Source organism: Gambusia affinis, linkage group LG17 (assembly GCF_019740435.1).
Source record: "Gambusia affinis linkage group LG17, SWU_Gaff_1.0, whole genome shotgun sequence".
Classification (NCBI taxonomy): Eukaryota; Metazoa; Chordata; class Actinopteri; order Cyprinodontiformes; family Poeciliidae; genus Gambusia; species Gambusia affinis.
Window position 1 is genome coordinate 9,617,178 of NC_057884.1, and position 19,127 is coordinate 9,636,304.

Below are 19,127 nucleotides of genomic sequence, written 5' to 3' on the forward strand. Positions count from 1 at the left end.
GAGAGGAGCCGTAATGCTTTTCTTGCTGTTTTCCCCTAGCAGTCTAATTCTCAATGGATCTATAGATGTTTGTCTTATCAGAAGGCGTACAGGTTAAGTTGGTTTCTTTTAGAAACCAGTTTTCAATTTGTTCGGGCCATTCCAGAGGTTAGACTGAGAAAAGAAAACCCAGACCCCATTAAATGATATTCAAACAACTTTATTTAATAATTTTATACCAACACTATGTTCATAAAGCACAATATAGTCAAACACCTCACTGTTCACACATTAACATTTAAAAACACAAAACTGGCTTCAAGTTTGCTAGAAAAATGATTGTTAAATTTAACACAAGATTTGTGCAACACTGTATTTATCTTGTACAAACAGTATATCTGAAAGAGTCATTTGTAGTCCTATTATGAAAATTCTGCCAAAGGTTATAAATATTTGAAATCTTCCATATGGCAGAACCACTTGTGCTAAACTGACATACTGTATGAACATATAACATGAAATTTCCTAATTTGGACAAAAATATATTCAGACCTCACGTCTATTCTAGGAAAATAGAGAACAGCAATGGATTATACAGTTAGGAATTGTTCGATTATACAAAAACATTTATATGCATATTGAAATATAATGGAACCATTTGCAGATACAAACCTCGTCTGAATACCGTACACGTCTAAAACATCAAAATGATTAGGATTTCTGACAGTCCAGCTATCATCATTCACAAATCTCAAATTTTAAGGGAAATATTGTCGTACTAAAGCGGTGTAACATATTGCTTTGATCTCTTTATATCACCTCTGTCAGCAATGGAGAAGAAATATTAATGCAGCAGATTTCAACTGGATTTGTCAGAGTTTGTTCTGTTTGGCACTTGCAGGAGTGTGAGTCCCCGAGCGTTAAAGGTCCTGAAAGCGAGGACTGATTTGTTTCTAGCTTTTACTGACCAGCACTGTTCCTTATCGGATAAAATCAAAGTATAAATGTCAGCTAGGTCAGCTTAAAACTAAAGAGAGCATGAAAAAATGTAAAACTTGGAGTGGGAGTAAAGGAAAACAACCTCACATCCTGACTGACAAAAATGAGGCAGTAAGATAGCGATCAGTCACATCACTCTGGACGAATGGAGCAAATGCAGCAAAGCAGCGGCCGTCTTTTCAGAGAACTTTAAATCCTTTCATACTGGCCCCTTGTTACAGTCTTTACTCTGAATACGTTAATTCTCAGGACGTTTCCTTTAAATAAGAGCTCAGCAAATAATATCTACTCAAACAAACAAAGAAACAAAAAATACTTCATTAAAGATTGCAAATACCACCAGAAGTTTAGAAACATAAAATTTTGTCAGTGTGTATTTTTTTAATTCAAGTCTGTTGCTTTTCCCTAGTCATCCTCTGATACGGTGTGCTGACCGAACATCGGCCTGCAGCGTGAAGGCGAGTAGCTTCGCTCGCTGTGTGCTTTGTGCTGTGATCGGATCTGACGGTGACGCTGCAGTCAGTCACCTTGTCAAACGCGGGGCGGTCGTCACATGCAGTTGACCACGTTGCTGGAGCCCTGGCCGACGTCTCTGATCTGGCTGACGTGAGACGAGCACACGGCCACTCCGGCTCCGGCTCGGCAGTGGGACACAGAGCCCACCAGTTCCCATCTGAAATTAAAATTACATTTAGATTGGTCAAAAAGTCTAAGCTTGTTTGTGAAGCAAGATAAATATTGAAACTGCATTGAAATATGTAGCAAGCTAAATTATTAAAAAGCCAACAGATCAGAGAGGAAACACGCTAAGCCAAGCAGTCAACCAAACTGCTCCAAACATTCTGTTTATTAGAAACTTTAGCTGTTAGTGTTGCGTCAGATATGTTTTTCACAAATCTTCATCTTATACAAACGTTTTATACAAAGAAATAAAGATCAGCCATTCAAGAAAAACAGATACTGCAGCGTCCAGAACTGCAGTGATGTTCTCACTCACCTGTTCATCCTCGGCTCAAAAGCCTCCACTGTGTTCAGGTAAATGTTCCCATTGTGTCCCCCGACTGCAAACACTCGGCCCATTACAGTGGCAACCCCGACACCACCGCGCGGGGTGGTGAGCTCTGCCACGTACTCCCAGCGGTGCATCCGGGGGTCAAAGCGCTCCACGGAGCTCAGGGGGGAGTTGTCATCAAAGCCACCTTGGAAACGTCACCAAAGAGATACATTTATTAAAAGATGGTTGCCCTTATGTAAAACAAGTGCGTGTATAATGTAAATAGTTATGTGCAAAACTGATCTGAGTGGAATAACATTGTAATTAACTTAAGCGTTCACATTGCAATCTAACACTATAAATGCTGAAGAAACTCTTTAACTTCAAACTCTGCAATAAAAACCCAGCCTGTGAATAAGTGACCAAAACAGCTTTACAAAACATGAACTTTTGTCTCAACTCCAGCCTTTGTGTGTAAAACTGAAGGGTGTGATCCCAAAGCATGTGATGAGTGTGCATCAAAATGGAGAACTTCCTGTACATCTCAGCCGCATTTCTCAGACTTGCTGTTTATGGCTCCAAGAGACGTTGCGTAACCCGACAAGAGTCGAAGAGATGCCACATTCCTCTCACCAACAACGTAGAGGCAGCCATTGAGTTTGCTGACGCCATTCCCGGCGCGCCGCTGGCCCATCTCGCACACATCCGTCCACTTGTTGAGGTGGGGATTGAACCTCTCCACACTGGAAAGTGACGCCACACCATCATTTCCTCCCACTGCGTACACGTAACTCTAAAGAAAACGTGCAACCGACAGCGTGCTGAGAATCAAATCGTCTAATGGACAGAATAAATGATTGATTTTTTCCCTCATGCTTTCACCCCCAAAGCCACAGATCCAACCCCTCCTCGGGGCGTGTTCATCGGAGCCACGGCGCTCCAGCTGTCGTTTTCAATGTCGTAACGTTCTACGTCGTTGAAGCAGGAGTTGTCATCGAGACCTCCGATGGCGTATATGGGACCACCGAGAGACGCCAGTGCTATTCCCCTCCTGAAAAAAGCGAACGTTTAAGTTCAATAAGTTCAAAAAACTTAAACGGTGTCACATATTGTGCACCTTTTGGTATTCATGGAGGCTTTCATCATCCACTTGTTGGTGAGTGGATCAAACATCTCCATATTCCCCAGATGTTCGTTACCGTCATGGCCGCCGACAGCATACACTTTACCTGTGGTAGGAAAGAAACACCCAACATGTAGGGGGAACTTCACAACAAACAGACAAACATAATATTAATGGGAGTTCTTCAAATTTGTGACAAATACTTTATCAATACCGAGTTCCATATTGTGTAAGCTACATAATGTTTATCGTATTTTGCTTTATTTTCTGAAACATTTGAACAAGAATCCCTTTTTACCTCCGACAGATATCACACCCACATGACGGCGTCTGCTGTTCATTTCAGGACCAAAGAACCAACTGTTTTTAGTAATGGAGTAGCATTCGATGCTGCGAAATGGGTCTCCAGAACCTCCCCGTCCCCCAACACAGAACAGAACTCCTAAACAAGGAGATGATCGCAACAAACACAAATAACTGATTGTTATGAGCTTGAAGACAAACACAAAATTTACGAGAAAAAGCATATGGAGGTGTATAAAGTGCCCCAACAAATATCGTCATACCCACTGAACTGATTCACATTTGTCGCATTACAATCATAACGCTTGATGTGCTTTTCAAAATCTACAAAACTCTGCTATTCTTAAATAAAATTCACTCCAAAGAATTGCCTCCAGAAGTCACCTAAATAGTAAGTGACTTTTGAAGGCAATTACAGGCCACACTTTTCAGATTTTATATGCAAAAACAAATTTCAAACTGAGAAGAACATTTAATTCACTATAACTTTAAAAGGAGGGATAGGTATGACCGTGAATTTGTTACATATGCATGCAGAAACCCAGTTTGTTTCTAGTAAGTAGCTGCGTCTTTTTTTTTTTTTTTTTAGCACAGTAGAAATGACTGAGTGTTGCCGTGACAGCAGTACCTGCGGTGTGCCTCCGTGGGACGGTACGGACAGAATACTCGAAGTCTGGAACCACCTTGTTACTCAGGTGAAGGTGGTAGTTCCTGGCCTCATCCATCAGGTCACGGCAGTCCAGGTTCCGCTTGATCATCTCTTCTTTTGCCACGGTTCCCGTCAGAAACTCTACGGGCAGCAGCGGGAGCCGCACCTGGACAGAGCAGTGGCTCCGACAACTGAGTCAAGAAATGAAACTACATGTAGAGTTGATACAGATTTTCAAGGTGAATTGTCCCGACTTCTTGAGAGGCAAGTTTTGAGATGGTTAGTTCTTTCCTTCCAGTTTAAAATCTAAAATACTAGTAATCTATCTAAATTTATGGGAAATATTTCTATAAAGGGCAGATTTTATATATCATTATTATTATTCTTAAGTAAATACAGTGGGTAGGAGATGTGTAAAATTATTTGTTAGCACAGGATGAGGAAAAAAGCTATTTAATGGAATGAGGCACAGAATGAACAAAAATTAATTGAACTAGAAAACAAGGAACAGACAAGAAAAAAGGTCAGAAAGAAGAGTGTTGGGGCTGCACAGTGGCACAGTTGGTAGAGCTGTTGCCTTGCAGCAAGAAGGTCCTGGGTTCGATTCCCGGCCAGGGTCTTTCTGCATGGAGTTTGCATGTTCTCCCTGTGCATGCGTGGGTTCTCTCCGGGTTCTCTGGCTTCCTCCCACAGTCCAAAAACATGACGGACAGGTTGATTGGTCTCTCTAAATTCTCCCTAGGTGTGTGTGTGTGTGCCTGGTTGTTTGGCTTGTAAGTCTTTGTGTTGCCCTGCGACAGACTGGCGACCTGTCCAGGGTGAACCCCGCCTCTCGCCCGGGACGCAGCTGGAGATAGACACCAGCAACCCTCCCGACCCCATTTAGGGAAGAAGGGTGTAAAGAAAATGGATGGATGAAATGGAAGAAGAGTGTTGAGACACAAGTACAGAAGGCCAGAAGAAAACGTGAGACGGGGAAGAACAGGCAAGAAAGAAAGGACACTAGTAAGAATAAGTGAATAGAATGAAGGAAAGACAACTTCTAGACATGCGAAATAAAGCCTAAAATAAGTGCATTCATTCCTTTTCCATACAAACCAAGAAAATGAAACTAAATTCCTTACTGTCCTATGCTGTGTAGGAATCCTTCATTACTAATGGTAGTCGAGGTAAACATTTTTCATAATGAACTTTGCCAATGTAGACAAAGACAAAAACTAAAATTGAAAATTTCCATTCTCTAACCTGAGACATGATCTGGTCCAGCCAGGCTTCATGGTGCTGTGGGTTCGCTTTCAGCCACTTCACAGCTGCGTTATACACTTGTGTCTCTGAGTGGATGTTGAGGTCACAAGAGGACAATAACGTGCGCAGGTGTTGGGGTGACACGCACGTGAAATCCTCACACTCCACCACCTCAGTGAAGTGCTCGCAGGCGTAGCGGTCAGCCATGTCCATCAGGTCCACTCGATTGTGGCTCTCTGCAAAGGTTCGGACTGCCAGGCAGTTGGTGGGGTGGAAGTGGGCCTTCATGTACTCACAGCAAGCTCTGGCAACCAACTCAACCTGACAGAGACAAGCAGAGAAGCACATTCACACATTATGACATAAAATTCAAACTTATAAATTCGACTAAACTAAAGAGCTTACTGAGAGAGAGTTCTCTGTTTACCTGTAGGATGCAGGCAGCGTAAAGCAGTGGCTGAACGTTGTCAACGGTTAAAGTGAGTTTGGAGGAGTAGGCGAAGTGCACCAAGTCCTGGATGGCATCTCCATCAAAGTCTTTAATCTCTATAAGATCCTGTTTGGCTTCAGACATGTCTGATAGGAACATTGCCCTGAGGAGAGAAACAAAGCCCTAAAAATTTGATATGCGAGAAAAAAGGAAAAACAATGCAACCAATCTGTGACCAAAACGGTTCATTTGGTGGTGCAATTTTATAACCTAAAATTAAAAAAACAAACAAAAAAAACCTCACATCAACAAAAAAATAAAGTTGCAACCTCTATTTTGCATGCTGTTTATAAGTAGCCAGCTAGCATTGCTTATTTGCCATCATAATACCACAATGTGGAATAGTGACTCAACAGGTTGAAAACATAGAGATAAAACAACAACAGTAACTGATTTCTGGTACCGTGTTCAACCAAAAACATCAAAATGACCCATAAATTTAAAGAAAGCCACATTGTCCTCATTAAAAACTACCACTGATGTGGCGCACATGGTGTTGTCATAATGGATCAGGCGCAATGCTTCCACGTGAAAATTGAATTACTGACAGATGTTTCAAACAAATAGAAAAAAACCCAAAGGATATCTTGCGTGTATAAGACAAAAACTAAACCTACCGAAAGTAGGGGATAACACAAGCTAGAACTAACTTGTGACACGGTATCAACCTACTGCCAACCTATAAAAGGAGAAACACAGAATACGTGACACAGAAAACAGGGTGCATTTAACTTAATGCTGGCGAGAAAATAGAGGACATGTCCCTGTCTACCTTCAGCGTGACGTCACACAGTTCGCCCACTTCATAGAAATGCCTGAGAGAGTTATGGAAATCCTTCCAGGCTTCATGAGCCTCAAACACAAATGACCCATCCGCCTCACATTCTGACTTTGGTGCCTTGTTTCCTGGACGTTTCTCCTTGGACTTCTGCTGTTTGGCATGCTCTGGCACCACATCCCCCGGCGCCATGGTGGGCTACAGGAAATGACACCTGCAAAAGTGAAGAGAAACAAATATCATAGACTGCTCGAGGAAAGAAACCATGGCAAGGGAAAGCAGGCGAGTGGGAAACCGCAACTGGACAGATCTTAGAATCTGCATTTAAAGAGGATTGTTATGATTAAAGCTGCCCAGAGATTTATGGAAAAAAAAAAGAAAAAAGAAACACTCACACCATTACAACAGGGATGTCCAATTCTGCAAATCATCCTGCAACTTTTAGATGCTTCCCTTCTCCAACACATTTGAAATATGAATCAAATGGCTCTTCCACAGAGGCCTGGTAACAAGCCAGTGATGCATCTCAAAGTTGGAGCATAAAAGATCTTGAGGACCAGACTGGGACATCCCAGCTTAGCATCAATGTTACCACAGCCCCTTTTTTCTTCAACACTGACTATTTTCTAAGGAAAGCATAAAAAAATAGAAATCTAACAACCTTAGCCATTTTCCCACAAATACAGAAGAGGTCAGGTTCAGGAATTTCCATAATAATGAGAACAGACTAAATATTTCAGCTTGGCAGCTGAAAGATATGGACAGGAGTAATATTTGACATTTCAGGACTTTATGTCACCTAACAATTTGAATAAAGGGAGCTTTATAGTTTGAACAGACTTTCTTTGCTGATACAAGTATTAAATTTCATTGCAGTTATCAAAACATCCTAAATGTGACTAAAGTTTTTATAACTCCACCATGAAGAGGTCAATAACATATTGTAAACTTATGCGCAGCTGAAACTGGGTTATAGAGTGATGACCTGCGATAAAAGCAAAGCAAAAAAAAAAAAAAAAAGTGATTACAGTAGCTGTTTGTTTTGCAACAAAATATTACATAAAAATCTGACCTGCTGATAAATTCAATGAAAACAACTATTTAGCCATTAGCCAAAACCATTTAGGGTAATGGTTTGTCATTGGGAGTCAGAGAACAAAACACAATGTGGAAACTTCACCCACACCTCATGGCAGCTGTACTGTATCCTTTAAGCTTTAAACGCCTGACTATGAATAGGCTCAGTGTATCACCCCTCATCATTAGTCCTCTCAGCTATGAGAGCCGAAAACATCAAGTCCCATCAAACAAACTGAGGATCAAAAGACTTCCATCAGCTCTGTTTCACTTTGTAGTTCCTCGACATTTTGAGGCATTAAGTTACATCCACTCAATTAAAAACAGATCAGCGCTTTTCAGCCTCACAGGTAACCAAAAGCCTCCTGCTATTATATGTGAAAAAAAATAATAATTCCTGTTGTACATCTACTCAGATTTATTCAAGAATTCAAACCAAAAATTTTATAAGCACTTTTAAAATCTGCCTAATTATGTGTAAAACACCAAAAGGAGACTTGGAAATGCAAAATGGAGGAACGGAAGGAGAGACAGGAATGGAATGATGAAGAGTTTACATTAAGAGATGGAAAGGCACACTGGCAGATGTTTGGATGAATTTAGCACTCCTATGTCCATCTATGATTTTAAATCCCCAAAATGGCTTATTTTCTAGGAATTTTAATATTTATCATGTTGTCAACTGGATAAAGAATCCAAATATTTTTACATTCCATGTTTTCTTTTCACATGTCAATCCAGACTTTTGGAAATGCGAACATTGATTTTCAGATTTTTTTCAGCTAACAAGTATTTCTGTTTTTGACAAGGATGAGTCATATTTATCACATCTTTTCAATGTCTTGTGACACAAGTGACATTCATAAAATGTTACCCATTTTAAAACAAACATATCTGTTCACATGTGTGCTCTACACTTTCCTCCAAATAGTATGCTAGAAGTCTCAGATGTCCTATATTGGACATCTTCATTTATTCAATGCTGTGATAAATATTAAGAATCAATGTGATAAAAAAGATCCTTAGCATATCTGACCCCAACTGTCATTCAAGACTCATGGGAGAAAAACTATTATATATTATACAAAGGTACTGCAGCTATAAAAAGTGTTTGTTAAGACAAAGCACGAAAGCTAAAATTAAATCACAGCTTAAACTGCACGTCACAGATTATCATGTACGGTTATAAACTAGTTACCACGTAGTTTACAACCCTATTTCTAGGCCATTAGTTTTCGTAAATCGTCGTCAATTGATCAAATGAATCGCTTCGACGATCATTAACATGATAAATTAAACTTGCTAGGCTAACGGTATGTTGACGCTTAGCTTGTTTGCTAACAGCAACGGCATGACAGCTAGCTTGGCAGGGAACGGCGAGGATTTAACCATGAACCTATCAAAATACTCATAACAGAATGATATAAATTACAGTAAATTGTCCTAAAAATGTTAAGTTATATCTAACATATATAAATTAAATACCTCATATCGTAGAAAGATATAAAATGCCGGCTTCTTTGAGTGGAACGTTTGGCACGGCTGTTATTACCTCAAGTGCATCATGGGTATTGTAGTTCGGATAATAATATCTTGGTAACAGACTTAAGACATTTACCCAGACTCAGAATTATGAAGCTTACTGTACTTTCTCAGATTTCCCTTTCCTCTCCAGAGTTCACAAAAAGGTTTAACAAGACAATTATAGTAAAAATAATTATTTGGAATTTTATTGAAGGCATTTTATTTGAACTAATTTAATTTTATTCAACCATGGATATCTCCAAATCCTAAAGTAGTTAGTCATTAAGTTTCTCTCTGAAATACATAACAAAATTGGGATCACTGAGAAATCAGTGGATAAAACTGTGCTAAATTCAACTTTGAACCAGAGTACCAATTATATTCTGTCAGTAGTTTATCCTGACATTTAAATTAGTGGGTCTGCCTAACAGGACTTCCTGTACAGAACACTAAGACCCAAAGTTAAGGCCAGGAGAGTAGCAGGCAAAGCCATGAAATGTTAAAATGTAATTACACACATAGTTGACTTGTGCAATAAAGTCTCATAAAATTACACATTAACATCTTTGCACCTTGGCATAAGTTTCGTTACAATATATCGGAGTTGTGACTGCAAATTCCTGCTAGCGATTGTAAAAATGAGGAAGCCTGAAACGAGGTCATGAAACTAACCTGAATAACACTCTCTTGAAAAGGAGGAAACTGACAATTATTACTGTTTCTGTACATATAACATCTTTGCAAAAACTTTTGGTTTATTATTCAAATTTGGGATGTTCAAAAAATTAAGTCACACAACATTATCCTAATAGTAATGATTATTTATTTCAAAAGAGTGTAAGTTAATGTACATTTGCACACAAAAAATACATGAAGATAGTAAGTTTACATGCCATTCAAAAGATGTACAATATTATTTGACCCAGTCATATTCATGGCTGTCAGAGCCAGCATGAGTGTCTCCTGCTTGTCCTACTTGTACTGCTTCTTCTTCTTCAGTAGGGCGGCCTGGAGCGCGAGCTGGATAAAAAAAAAAATAACAATAATAATTTAAAGTCAAAATATTTTCTCAGGCAAAAGGAAATTTAGCTATAGAGAAATAAAACATTATATATATTTTGAGCTACCTGTTTCTCTCTGAAGGAGCGTTTGCCTTTTGTTCTGACACTCTGACTGTGTCTCATCATCATGAAGTTCTTCTTCCTCCTCTTTTCCTTGTTGCTGGTGCTGGCATGTGGGTTCAGCTTGGTCCGCTTCTTCATAAATTCCTTTCGATCCGTTCGTCCGGCCTAGACAATAAACATACCTTCAGTGGTCATGAATAACTGCTTATTATATTGGTGAGTAATTTTATTCCAGTCGGTCACAAATCCAGTAACTCCGGATTCAGTGTAAAATTTGAAAGCAGGCGTAAGATGTTACCATGGCTGTTGCAAGTCGGGTTTCTTTGTCTGATTTTGGTTTTTTGTGCAGTTTCTCGATGTGTCTCAGGGTCAGCAGCTCCCCTCTGAAATTTTGAAGAAAAAGAGTAAAAAATTATTTCAATATTTTCCTCTGTTGTTTTCTGAGCTGCACAAAAAAACAAAGCTAGGTTAGTAAATCCACAAGTTAACAGAAAACAGATGCTATACTGTAAAATTATATTTTTTTTCTTCAACACATAAAATCAAGATCATTTTATAAATTATTATAAAACCCTGCTTTACAGTAATGGTTTTCTCACACAGTGTGACATCGCGTCTGATCCTAATATATATTAAAAAAAAACTGATAAAGACTCAAAGTAAGAAAGTTAGACAGAACTCAGTTGAATGCTGTTTTTTTTTCTTTGTATTTTATTGAGATTCTTGAACAGAACTAGGTTAAAATCTGTTATGAGTAGGTTAAAAAAAAAGATTTCAAGTCAGACACAAAATTTTAAAAGGCAGATCTTAAATATTGCTCTATTTTGTGTTACTCACTTGTCCTCTTCATTGTCACTGTCTACCATTTTCCTCTTCTGACCCTTCCCTGGAGCAGCATTGACCTCTTTTGCCATTTGGGCCAGACGGATTTTCTTGAAGTCGTCCTGAGTGAGGAGCCGGCTGCCGCTGACCGCCGCTGCCTTCGCTTTTCTCTCTTCAGCTGGAATACTCTGGAGTTTCTCAGCCTTGGAGAAATTTTGGAAGTACTTAAAATGAATTCAAATCACCAGGTTTCTGCAGTCTGAGTGGTTGTGTGTCCCACTTCTCACCACTTCTCCTGCGTCTTCATCAGATGAGTGGTGAACATCAACCCACTCTCCGTCCTCGTCGTCGTCACTGATGCTAGCACTCTCCCAACCATCTGATGAATTATAGGGAACAACATTGCCAACAAAATAAAAAGTCTCTCAAGCATATGCAGGACTGGATATCATTTCTATATTAAGCACTGTAATGGAGGCCCAATAGTTCCTGAGTACAACAGTAGCTGACCTTCATCTTCATCTTCCTCTTTGTTTTCCTCCTCCACCTCCAGAACCTCAGCTCCAGGAATGTAGTCTTTAGCCTCAAGCTCTCCATAGTCTTTTATTTTGGCCTCTTTGGAGGCTTCTGTGGGCCTCCCCTACACAACAAATTTGATTTAGTTATAGATGCTCAACTTATTTTTAGGGCTAAAAATTGAAAAAGCAGCAATGGAACAAGTTTTCCAACTTATTTTTTTTTTTAGCATTCATTATAAATTCAATGTTATGTTGTATTGTTCCTCTTGTTCCTTATTGAGTACAATGTATTAGGGCTAATGAGAGTTAGGGTTTGACACACATCATGAGCTCACCCTGTCCTTTTTCAGCAGCAACTGTGGATTGAGATTTCTGAACAGTTGAATCAATCCTCTGGCAGACATCATTACGTCTGAAAATGTGGCAAAACACAGAGTGAATGTGAAATTATATATATATATAAAAATATAAAACAATTTAATAAATAAATAGAAGAAAATCTGCTCACTCTTGTCCTTGTGAGTCTTGTACTGAGCCAGGTCCTGCAGTAGGTCCTCATTAATGGCGAGCGGGCAGCGGCCTGCCACCTCTCTGATGGCGTTGATGCTAAAACGTGCAAACATGATCGATATCTCAAATGTGTCAATAAACTTGGTGCATTACTGTGCACAACCTTAAATTAAAACTATGGCAAAGTGTATCAAAGATGACTGACAGCACTAAGACCCTCCTCCTGGAGCTTATTGGTTGCTTCCAGATAGAACTGGGAGAAGGCAGAGGACTTAATATTTTCACAGATTATCTGTCTCATAAGATATGTAAAAAATAAATAAATAAATAAATAAAGGTTACATACTTTTACTTTAAGGGTGCACACTTCAAGCTAAAACCAAACAACTAAAATAATTTTCTGTTTTTCCCTTTAGGATTAGTTATGACTCAGCTAACTGCCCAGGAAATGCGTAAATATAAATATGGAGGAAGTTATAAAATGACTAAACATTGTTCCTTTTTTTTTTTTTTTTGCATCACGAACCCTGACAGTTTAACGGAGTTGTCCACAAAGAGGTGAATAAGGACATTATTTGGGCATTTATTAAATGTGAATTAACTACTTACCCAACAGTCATGACCTCCCCAGAGTTCCTGTCTGTCACAAAGTTGTTGGCAATAGTCATGATCATCGGTTCAATGACCTGCAGAGAGCAACACACATAAACAATCTCACACCCAGAAGTGTAATCTTTGTAAATTGCAGAGTGAGCTTAGAATGTACCTCAGGTGGAACCAGCTGGTGTGAAGCCTGGGCGGCACACAGCAGAATCTTTGTAACCTCTGCAGAGACCGCAGCGCACCGTTAGAAAAATCTCCAAAACAAAGCGCAGCACAACACCGAGCGACACTTACCTCTCTGATGCGGCTGCAGAAACCTCTGGATGAAGGGGTAGAAATTGAAGAGGAAGAGCTGCAGAAGCCAAATAGCAAAAATGATTACATTAATATTTGATTGATTTGTCGTTTCATAAGACAATAGAGACATGCAGAATCGAAAACAAAACCGACCTCATGGATTCCAACCAGACGAGAGATGAGCTCCATCATCATAATCTTCACCTCAAAACGCTCCTTGGAGCTTTCCAGCTGCTTCAAGAGCTTCTCGGAGAAATCTTGATCATAAGATTGACTTGATGGTTAGCTGCTCAGTAAACTAGAATGCCAATCACTGCATAAGAGGATGGAGACAGTAGGTGAGCATACCTTGAGGATCGTGAATGAGGTGGATCGCCGAAAAATTGAAGACTTCAGGCTTCTTCTTTTTTTTATGTTTCTGCAGTTATTTCAGAAAATGACACCAGATTAACAGTCAAACAGTACGCGACAACAACATGTGTAAATAAAATGCATATTTCTGGTCAGGATTAAAATAGGACAACCCTATGTTTATTCCGACTTAAAATAGAAACATTCATAGTTGTGTAGTACATCGGGTCCAAATCATTTCTAAGTATTTTGAATGAAGACTGTCCCGACTGTACCTCAGAAGAGCACAGATATAATACATATATCTCACAAAGCTGCTACCTTGAGGACTTTCATCGCTTTTTCCATCTTCTTTTTGTTTTTGGTGGTTTTTCTGCCCGTCGAGTATTTCATCATCAGGTCTCTTGCAGACGTTCCTTCGTTCTAAAAAAAAAAAAAGAAAAGACAAAACAAGAGATTTGTTTTTGTTTTTACTTTGAGATTTCAAAGACAGTCTCGCCTGCACAGGTGACCAGCTCATGCATCAAACTTACCTCGGACTCCGAATCACTCTCGTGTTTTTCATCCTCGTCTTTGCCCAGGAAGAACTTTAGGCCTCCGACAAGAATCTAGCGGAGAGGCACATCATGTTTACTTAGTTATTTCTTGGTACAGATTGAGAAATGTATCCCTTCCCCCTAAACAAAAAGCCTACCTTTGTCACCTTGGAGAAGCATGCTGTTGTAATGACATTAACCGTTTTGGCGTCATTCCTGAGTAGGAATACAATCAGATTATGAAACACAACGATTCACAAGAAACTTCCAGGTTTCACAGATCTTATATGAAACCCACCATATGTTCCTCTTGTAAAGCTCAGCCATGACATCTAAGGAGATCTTTGCCGCTATGGGGTTACTGTCTCTCAGCATTGTGTACATAAAATTCTGCAGGGTCTGTAACAAAGCACAATACAACAGGAATGATCATTTTAAACTGGTTGATCACAGAGAATTGACATAGACTCAGATACACTCAGCTTACTGTGTTGATCTTGTTGTTTTTGTGCCTTGCGTTGATGTTTTTGATATCTGTCACGATGTGTGTGTAAAGAGTCTGAGGATGAAAAGTACATATTTTTACATTTCACACATATGCATTACTTGTGCTGAACTGAGGGGAGGGCATTTATCGCATGGTTTATCATTTATTGTGGTAAATTTTTTAACATAAGATTTTGATTGATTATTAATAGGGTTTTTTCTTTTAAAGTAAAACTGTCATTGTTTGGGTTGTTATTTTTACATTTCTTCCCCACTGTTAATTTAATGAGAGTATTCTTAAAAAAATCCATAAATTTGAATGATTAAATGCAGTTACTGCTAAAGAAGCATATTACAAATGGGTATGTTTTTCAAGAGTAGTATTTGTGTTTGTGGGGCTGTAATTACTGTGCCATGGAGTCACAGCCATACAGTTCCCCAAAAAAGAAGTAATAGTTCTCACTGTTACTTTTATTGTTACTACAACTGTACCACAATAGGACAGATATAACTTTATGCCCATATTGCCCACTCCTAGTTGGTCACCACATAAACAACATCGTCACAGTGATGAAAAACGTGAAGAACTTTAATGGGTGTGTTTATATTTGACCTTCCTGAGAAGTTTGTCATGACACCGCAGCAGCTCAAAGAAGAGCTCCAGGAGGATTGTGGGGTCGATAAGATCCTTATTCCGCAGAAGAATCAGCGCCTTGCAGAAAGTCTGTCAAGAGCAAAAGGACGCCATCAAGAACAACTTAAAACCTTTGTAGATCTTAAAATCCCATGATGCTCCGCATCATTTTTTAAAGGCCTCTCACCATTCGCAGTTCTGGCTCTATGATAGTGTGGTAGCTCCTTAATAACTCAGACAGGTCCCGAGGAAATGTGGACAGCTGCTGCGTGTAGCAATGAGCCACCTGAAGAGCAGGAAGATATTTCAACACATTTTTACCAATCACATCTCTGCTGTCCATGTTGTCTCACAGTGAAGGCTGCTGGGATACCTGAGAAAGGAACATGACCAGCTCCGCCAGGTCCTTGTTGGCTTTGTCAGGCTGTAGCTTGAAGATCTCTACATTGGACTGATAATGGCGGTATTGCTGGAAAAACTGGAGCAAAAGAGAAGCATTAAAAACAATTACTACACAACTTTAACCCATGATAGTGTTTCCTCCCAGCACCTACCTCATCGACATACGACTGCGGGTCTCTCTTTATGAGATTCTGAAGTTGCGGCAGGTTGTTGGGTAATTTGTTGCTTTGCCTCCCCGGCATGACTACAAATTATTCAAAACAAGATGTGTCAAAAATTAAGGAAAAAAAACAACTATTTTTAAAAGGCAAGCGTGGCCAATGTGCACGCTGCCATTACATACAAAACACGGGGGCCGACGTCACGTCCGTTAACGCGGTCGTCATTTCCGCTTTCTGCTAAACCAGGACAGTTTGTTGGCAACACGTTATATCATATAACCAAAAATACATTCCTCGAAACTTTTTAAAATCAATAGTGAGATTATTTCTAGTCAAACTAACTATGTTGCGTTGGGGAAGATAATGAAATAATGTTATAACAATGACCCGTGTTGCAAAAATAATGGTACAGTGATTTTTTTTTTCCAGTGTCAAATTTTAGAGAACATATTTTTAACAAATTTCAAGATATCTATATTTCAAATTGGCAGTGTTGCAACCTCGAGTTTAAAGCTTTTGCATGGCGTTACTTATGAGAAATAAAAATAAAGTTCCTTTAAAGTGAATGTTGTACAATTTTATTGACTTCAGCTTGTCTATCAGCATAATACATTCTTTATGTTGAATTTTAATCCACAAATTAGCCTGTGGATAATCTATAAATAATCCACAAATTAGGCATATGGATAAAATTTTTTAGTGTGATTATTTATTTATTTTTTAGTCTAATTAGGAAAAGCAGGATCACGGATTTCTACTTTGAGCTATTATATGACAAATTCACTTGCCCAAATTTGAAGGATTTACATAAAAACTTAAATTCATCTGTAAACATTTTAATGAAAAAAATGATTTTTTTCTTAAGCTAAATTAAATAGATTTACAAAGTACCTTCTCCTCATGAAATTATCAATTATACTATGAAAGTAAAGGAGGATTTAAATAAGTAGGCTATGTTTTAGTTTTGCTCTGATTTAAATCAGTTTATCCACAAGGAGGCAATGTGGCTCAGCTATAAGCATCTAAGCTGTTGACCGTATAGAGCTCTTTCCATGAATTTTGACAAATGAGAGAGGTGCTCTTTTTCAGTTGAATACATCAGATAGAGGAAAATATTTGTAATGTCTCTCGAGTGAAAACTTTGTAAAATATCCCCTTATTGCAATTAAGTCTAAGAAACTTTTCACTTCTGTCTCAATCAGCTTTGGACATATAAATACTGACATTTCTCCCCCATTCATTGTGAAATAGCTCAGACATTTTCAGAGTGGATGGTAGGCATTTGTGGAAAAGCAATTTCCTGCCCACCACAGCTTCTTAATTGGAATTAGGACTTTATCTAAAATATTCTGAAATAGTATTAAATTTACATATCCACATACATAAATATGTGTGCAAGAGCTTATTTCAATTTCCCATCCCAAGCTATTCAAATTGAGATCAGTAGTGAACCCACACATTTGCATTTTATTCCTGTTATTTGCATCAATGATTAAAAAAACAGAATATAGTTTACATAATCTAGTAGATAGTCTGAGCAGATACAATATTTTTGATTTTTGCACTCATCCAAAAAGTAGTAATTGAATTTTTAAATATTCCTAAAATTAGAATCCCCATGCATACTTTTGTAGCTTCAAAACACTAAGACAGTCGGAATTGTTTTTTCAAATAACTTAGATTTAATGTACTGGTAAGTCCTCCATTGTTGAACAAAAAAATAAATTAGAAAACTGTGAGATAAAGCAGAAATATATGGAACCCTTCAACAAATGGCCATATCAGAGAATATTAAGTTTTATTTTCTTAACAGTGATTCTGCATACAGGGTTCCTACATACTTTTCATGTAAAAAAATTCTACTTTTCTCAACCTGTTTTCTCAATTCCTTTGCATAGACTTAAATGAAATACTAAAGTTCACAAAAAATATAATAAATATGCCAGCACACAGGCCTAGAAATATGTAATATGCAAAAAACAAGAAAATAGAAGGAGGGAACAAATGAGAGCAGGTAGGAAAGAAAGTATGACAAAGGCCTCAAAAAGGACAAAAGAAACTAAGATTGGATGGAAGAGAGGGTAGGATACAAGGAAGGAATGAAGGGAGAAAAGAAAAATGACAGAAACTCTGAGGGACAAAGGAAGGACAGCTTATAGGCCAAAAAAATATATATATATTTTCAACACATTTGCACTTAGAAAATTAAATTATGTTCCATACATTTCCAGACTACACAGGAACTCCATGCATTGTAATTTCCAAATATTACAAAATATGCCAGAACAAATACTTCCAATTAGCTCAAAGACGACAAAACAAAATCCATATTTTGGCACCACGTAGTGGTAGAAGTCGTCAGCTACTGTCTGCACTAAATGGTCAAATGCTTACAATCTGGCATATGGGTTCAAAATGCCTTAAAATATACAGAACTAGATCAAAGAAATATGTTTAAAAATGTATTTCAGTGACCCATAAAGGCTGTTACATTGTGAAAGTTGCAATGTACATCATTCATAGTCTTCAGACTCAAAATGGTTTATTGTGTAAACTTGAAGTCAAATGATAACATTTCAATAGAGCACAACATAACACATACCAAGTTCAGCCCATATAATACTTTTTTGAGTGCAGTCACTTTTATGGCATCTATGTTGCAGGGGTGAAGCAATAAACAGAGTAAATACAGCAACATTTCTTCTTCTGACATTTTGGGTGCTTGTTATCCACCAGAATTGTGTTTCACGATCAAATGATTGAAGCTTGGAGTGTGACTGCAATCATATTACATGGCATGAATGCAACTGAAACAGCTGTAAAATGCAATAATAAACGCAACAATAAAATATGACAAGACAAATAAAACTTTTAATATTTGATCTTATTTAAAAGAAATTTTCCTCTACATAATATTTCAAACATATCCAGTTAAATTTTTCCGGAAATTAATATGTACACTTTCAGTTTATCATTTGCCTCAGGCAGTATGTAATAGCTGTATAATAGATTTACATAGCAAATACTGACACAGTATTCTGTCAAGGCCAGTTCAAGCATCAAAGTAAAGGTTCCACATAAAATATAAAATCATTTCATCATCAATAAAAAAAAAAATCTAAAGGAAAAATAAAACATGAATGTTCTCTTGTTTGATAAGAAATACAATCAGCAGCTTGCATAAATGCAGTGAAAAAGAGCAGCAGCTACAGAGAACAAAAAGCAAAAATAGAAAGTACACTTCTTAAATGATTTATTCTTGGAGAAAAAAATAGATTAAGGCATTAAAAAGCAGTGTAATTTGGCAATGTCCTGCTTTGCTCTGACTGGTCACCCAGGATCTAGAAGATATGGTTACTATCCTGAGATGTTTTCTTCTGCTTTAAGGCATCTGAGGACATAGAGGGCCACTTGGTAGCAGAAAATGTACTGCTCCTATAAAAACAAAACAAGCAGTGAAAGATGAGCTAAACAATTTAGATATTAATATAATAAATTCAGCTACTAAATACATCAAAGATG

General features: G+C 38.2%; 3 protein-coding genes across 3 annotated transcripts in view; all 3 read right to left on the reverse strand.

Moving 5' to 3' along the window:
- Positions 1 to 183: 183 nt before the first annotated feature.
- Positions 184 to 9,205, reverse strand: klhl8 (kelch-like family member 8). The gene is made up of 12 exons (XM_044144082.1): positions 9,123 to 9,205; positions 6,555 to 6,774; positions 6,400 to 6,461; positions 5,720 to 5,885; positions 5,293 to 5,613; positions 4,027 to 4,213; positions 3,394 to 3,537; positions 3,090 to 3,201; positions 2,855 to 3,023; positions 2,606 to 2,765; positions 1,976 to 2,177; positions 184 to 1,651 (listed from the first exon to the last, which is right to left on the reverse strand). The coding sequence occupies exons 2-12, from the start codon at positions 6,750 to 6,752 to the stop codon at positions 1,528 to 1,530; spliced, it is 1,845 nt and encodes a 614-aa protein (XP_044000017.1). The 5' UTR covers positions 6,753 to 6,774; positions 9,123 to 9,205; the 3' UTR covers positions 184 to 1,527.
- A 759-nt stretch (positions 9,206 to 9,964) lies between these two features.
- On the reverse strand, positions 9,965 to 15,849 carry sdad1 (SDA1 domain containing 1). Its single transcript, XM_044144081.1, has 22 exons — positions 15,597 to 15,849; positions 15,416 to 15,520; positions 15,230 to 15,328; positions 15,022 to 15,132; positions 14,410 to 14,481; positions 14,221 to 14,321; positions 14,081 to 14,138; positions 13,920 to 13,994; positions 13,708 to 13,809; positions 13,384 to 13,453; positions 13,189 to 13,292; positions 13,033 to 13,090; positions 12,902 to 12,960; positions 12,745 to 12,821; positions 12,134 to 12,231; positions 11,961 to 12,037; positions 11,618 to 11,747; positions 11,395 to 11,486; positions 11,123 to 11,310; positions 10,584 to 10,668; positions 10,289 to 10,450; positions 9,965 to 10,181 (listed from the first exon to the last, which is right to left on the reverse strand). The coding sequence occupies exons 1-22, from the start codon at positions 15,684 to 15,686 to the stop codon at positions 10,134 to 10,136; spliced, it is 2,061 nt and encodes a 686-aa protein (XP_044000016.1). The 5' UTR covers positions 15,687 to 15,849; the 3' UTR covers positions 9,965 to 10,133.
- A 1,533-nt stretch (positions 15,850 to 17,382) lies between these two features.
- Positions 17,383 to 19,127, reverse strand: part of ptpn13 (protein tyrosine phosphatase non-receptor type 13) — a 44,593-nt gene continuing 42,848 nt past the window's right edge. The window contains exon 45 of the mRNA XM_044096186.1: positions 17,383 to 19,040. Coding sequence (XP_043952121.1) covers positions 18,963 to 19,040 — 78 coding nt within the window. The 3' untranslated portion in view covers positions 17,383 to 18,962. The remainder of the gene's footprint in view (positions 19,041 to 19,127) is intronic.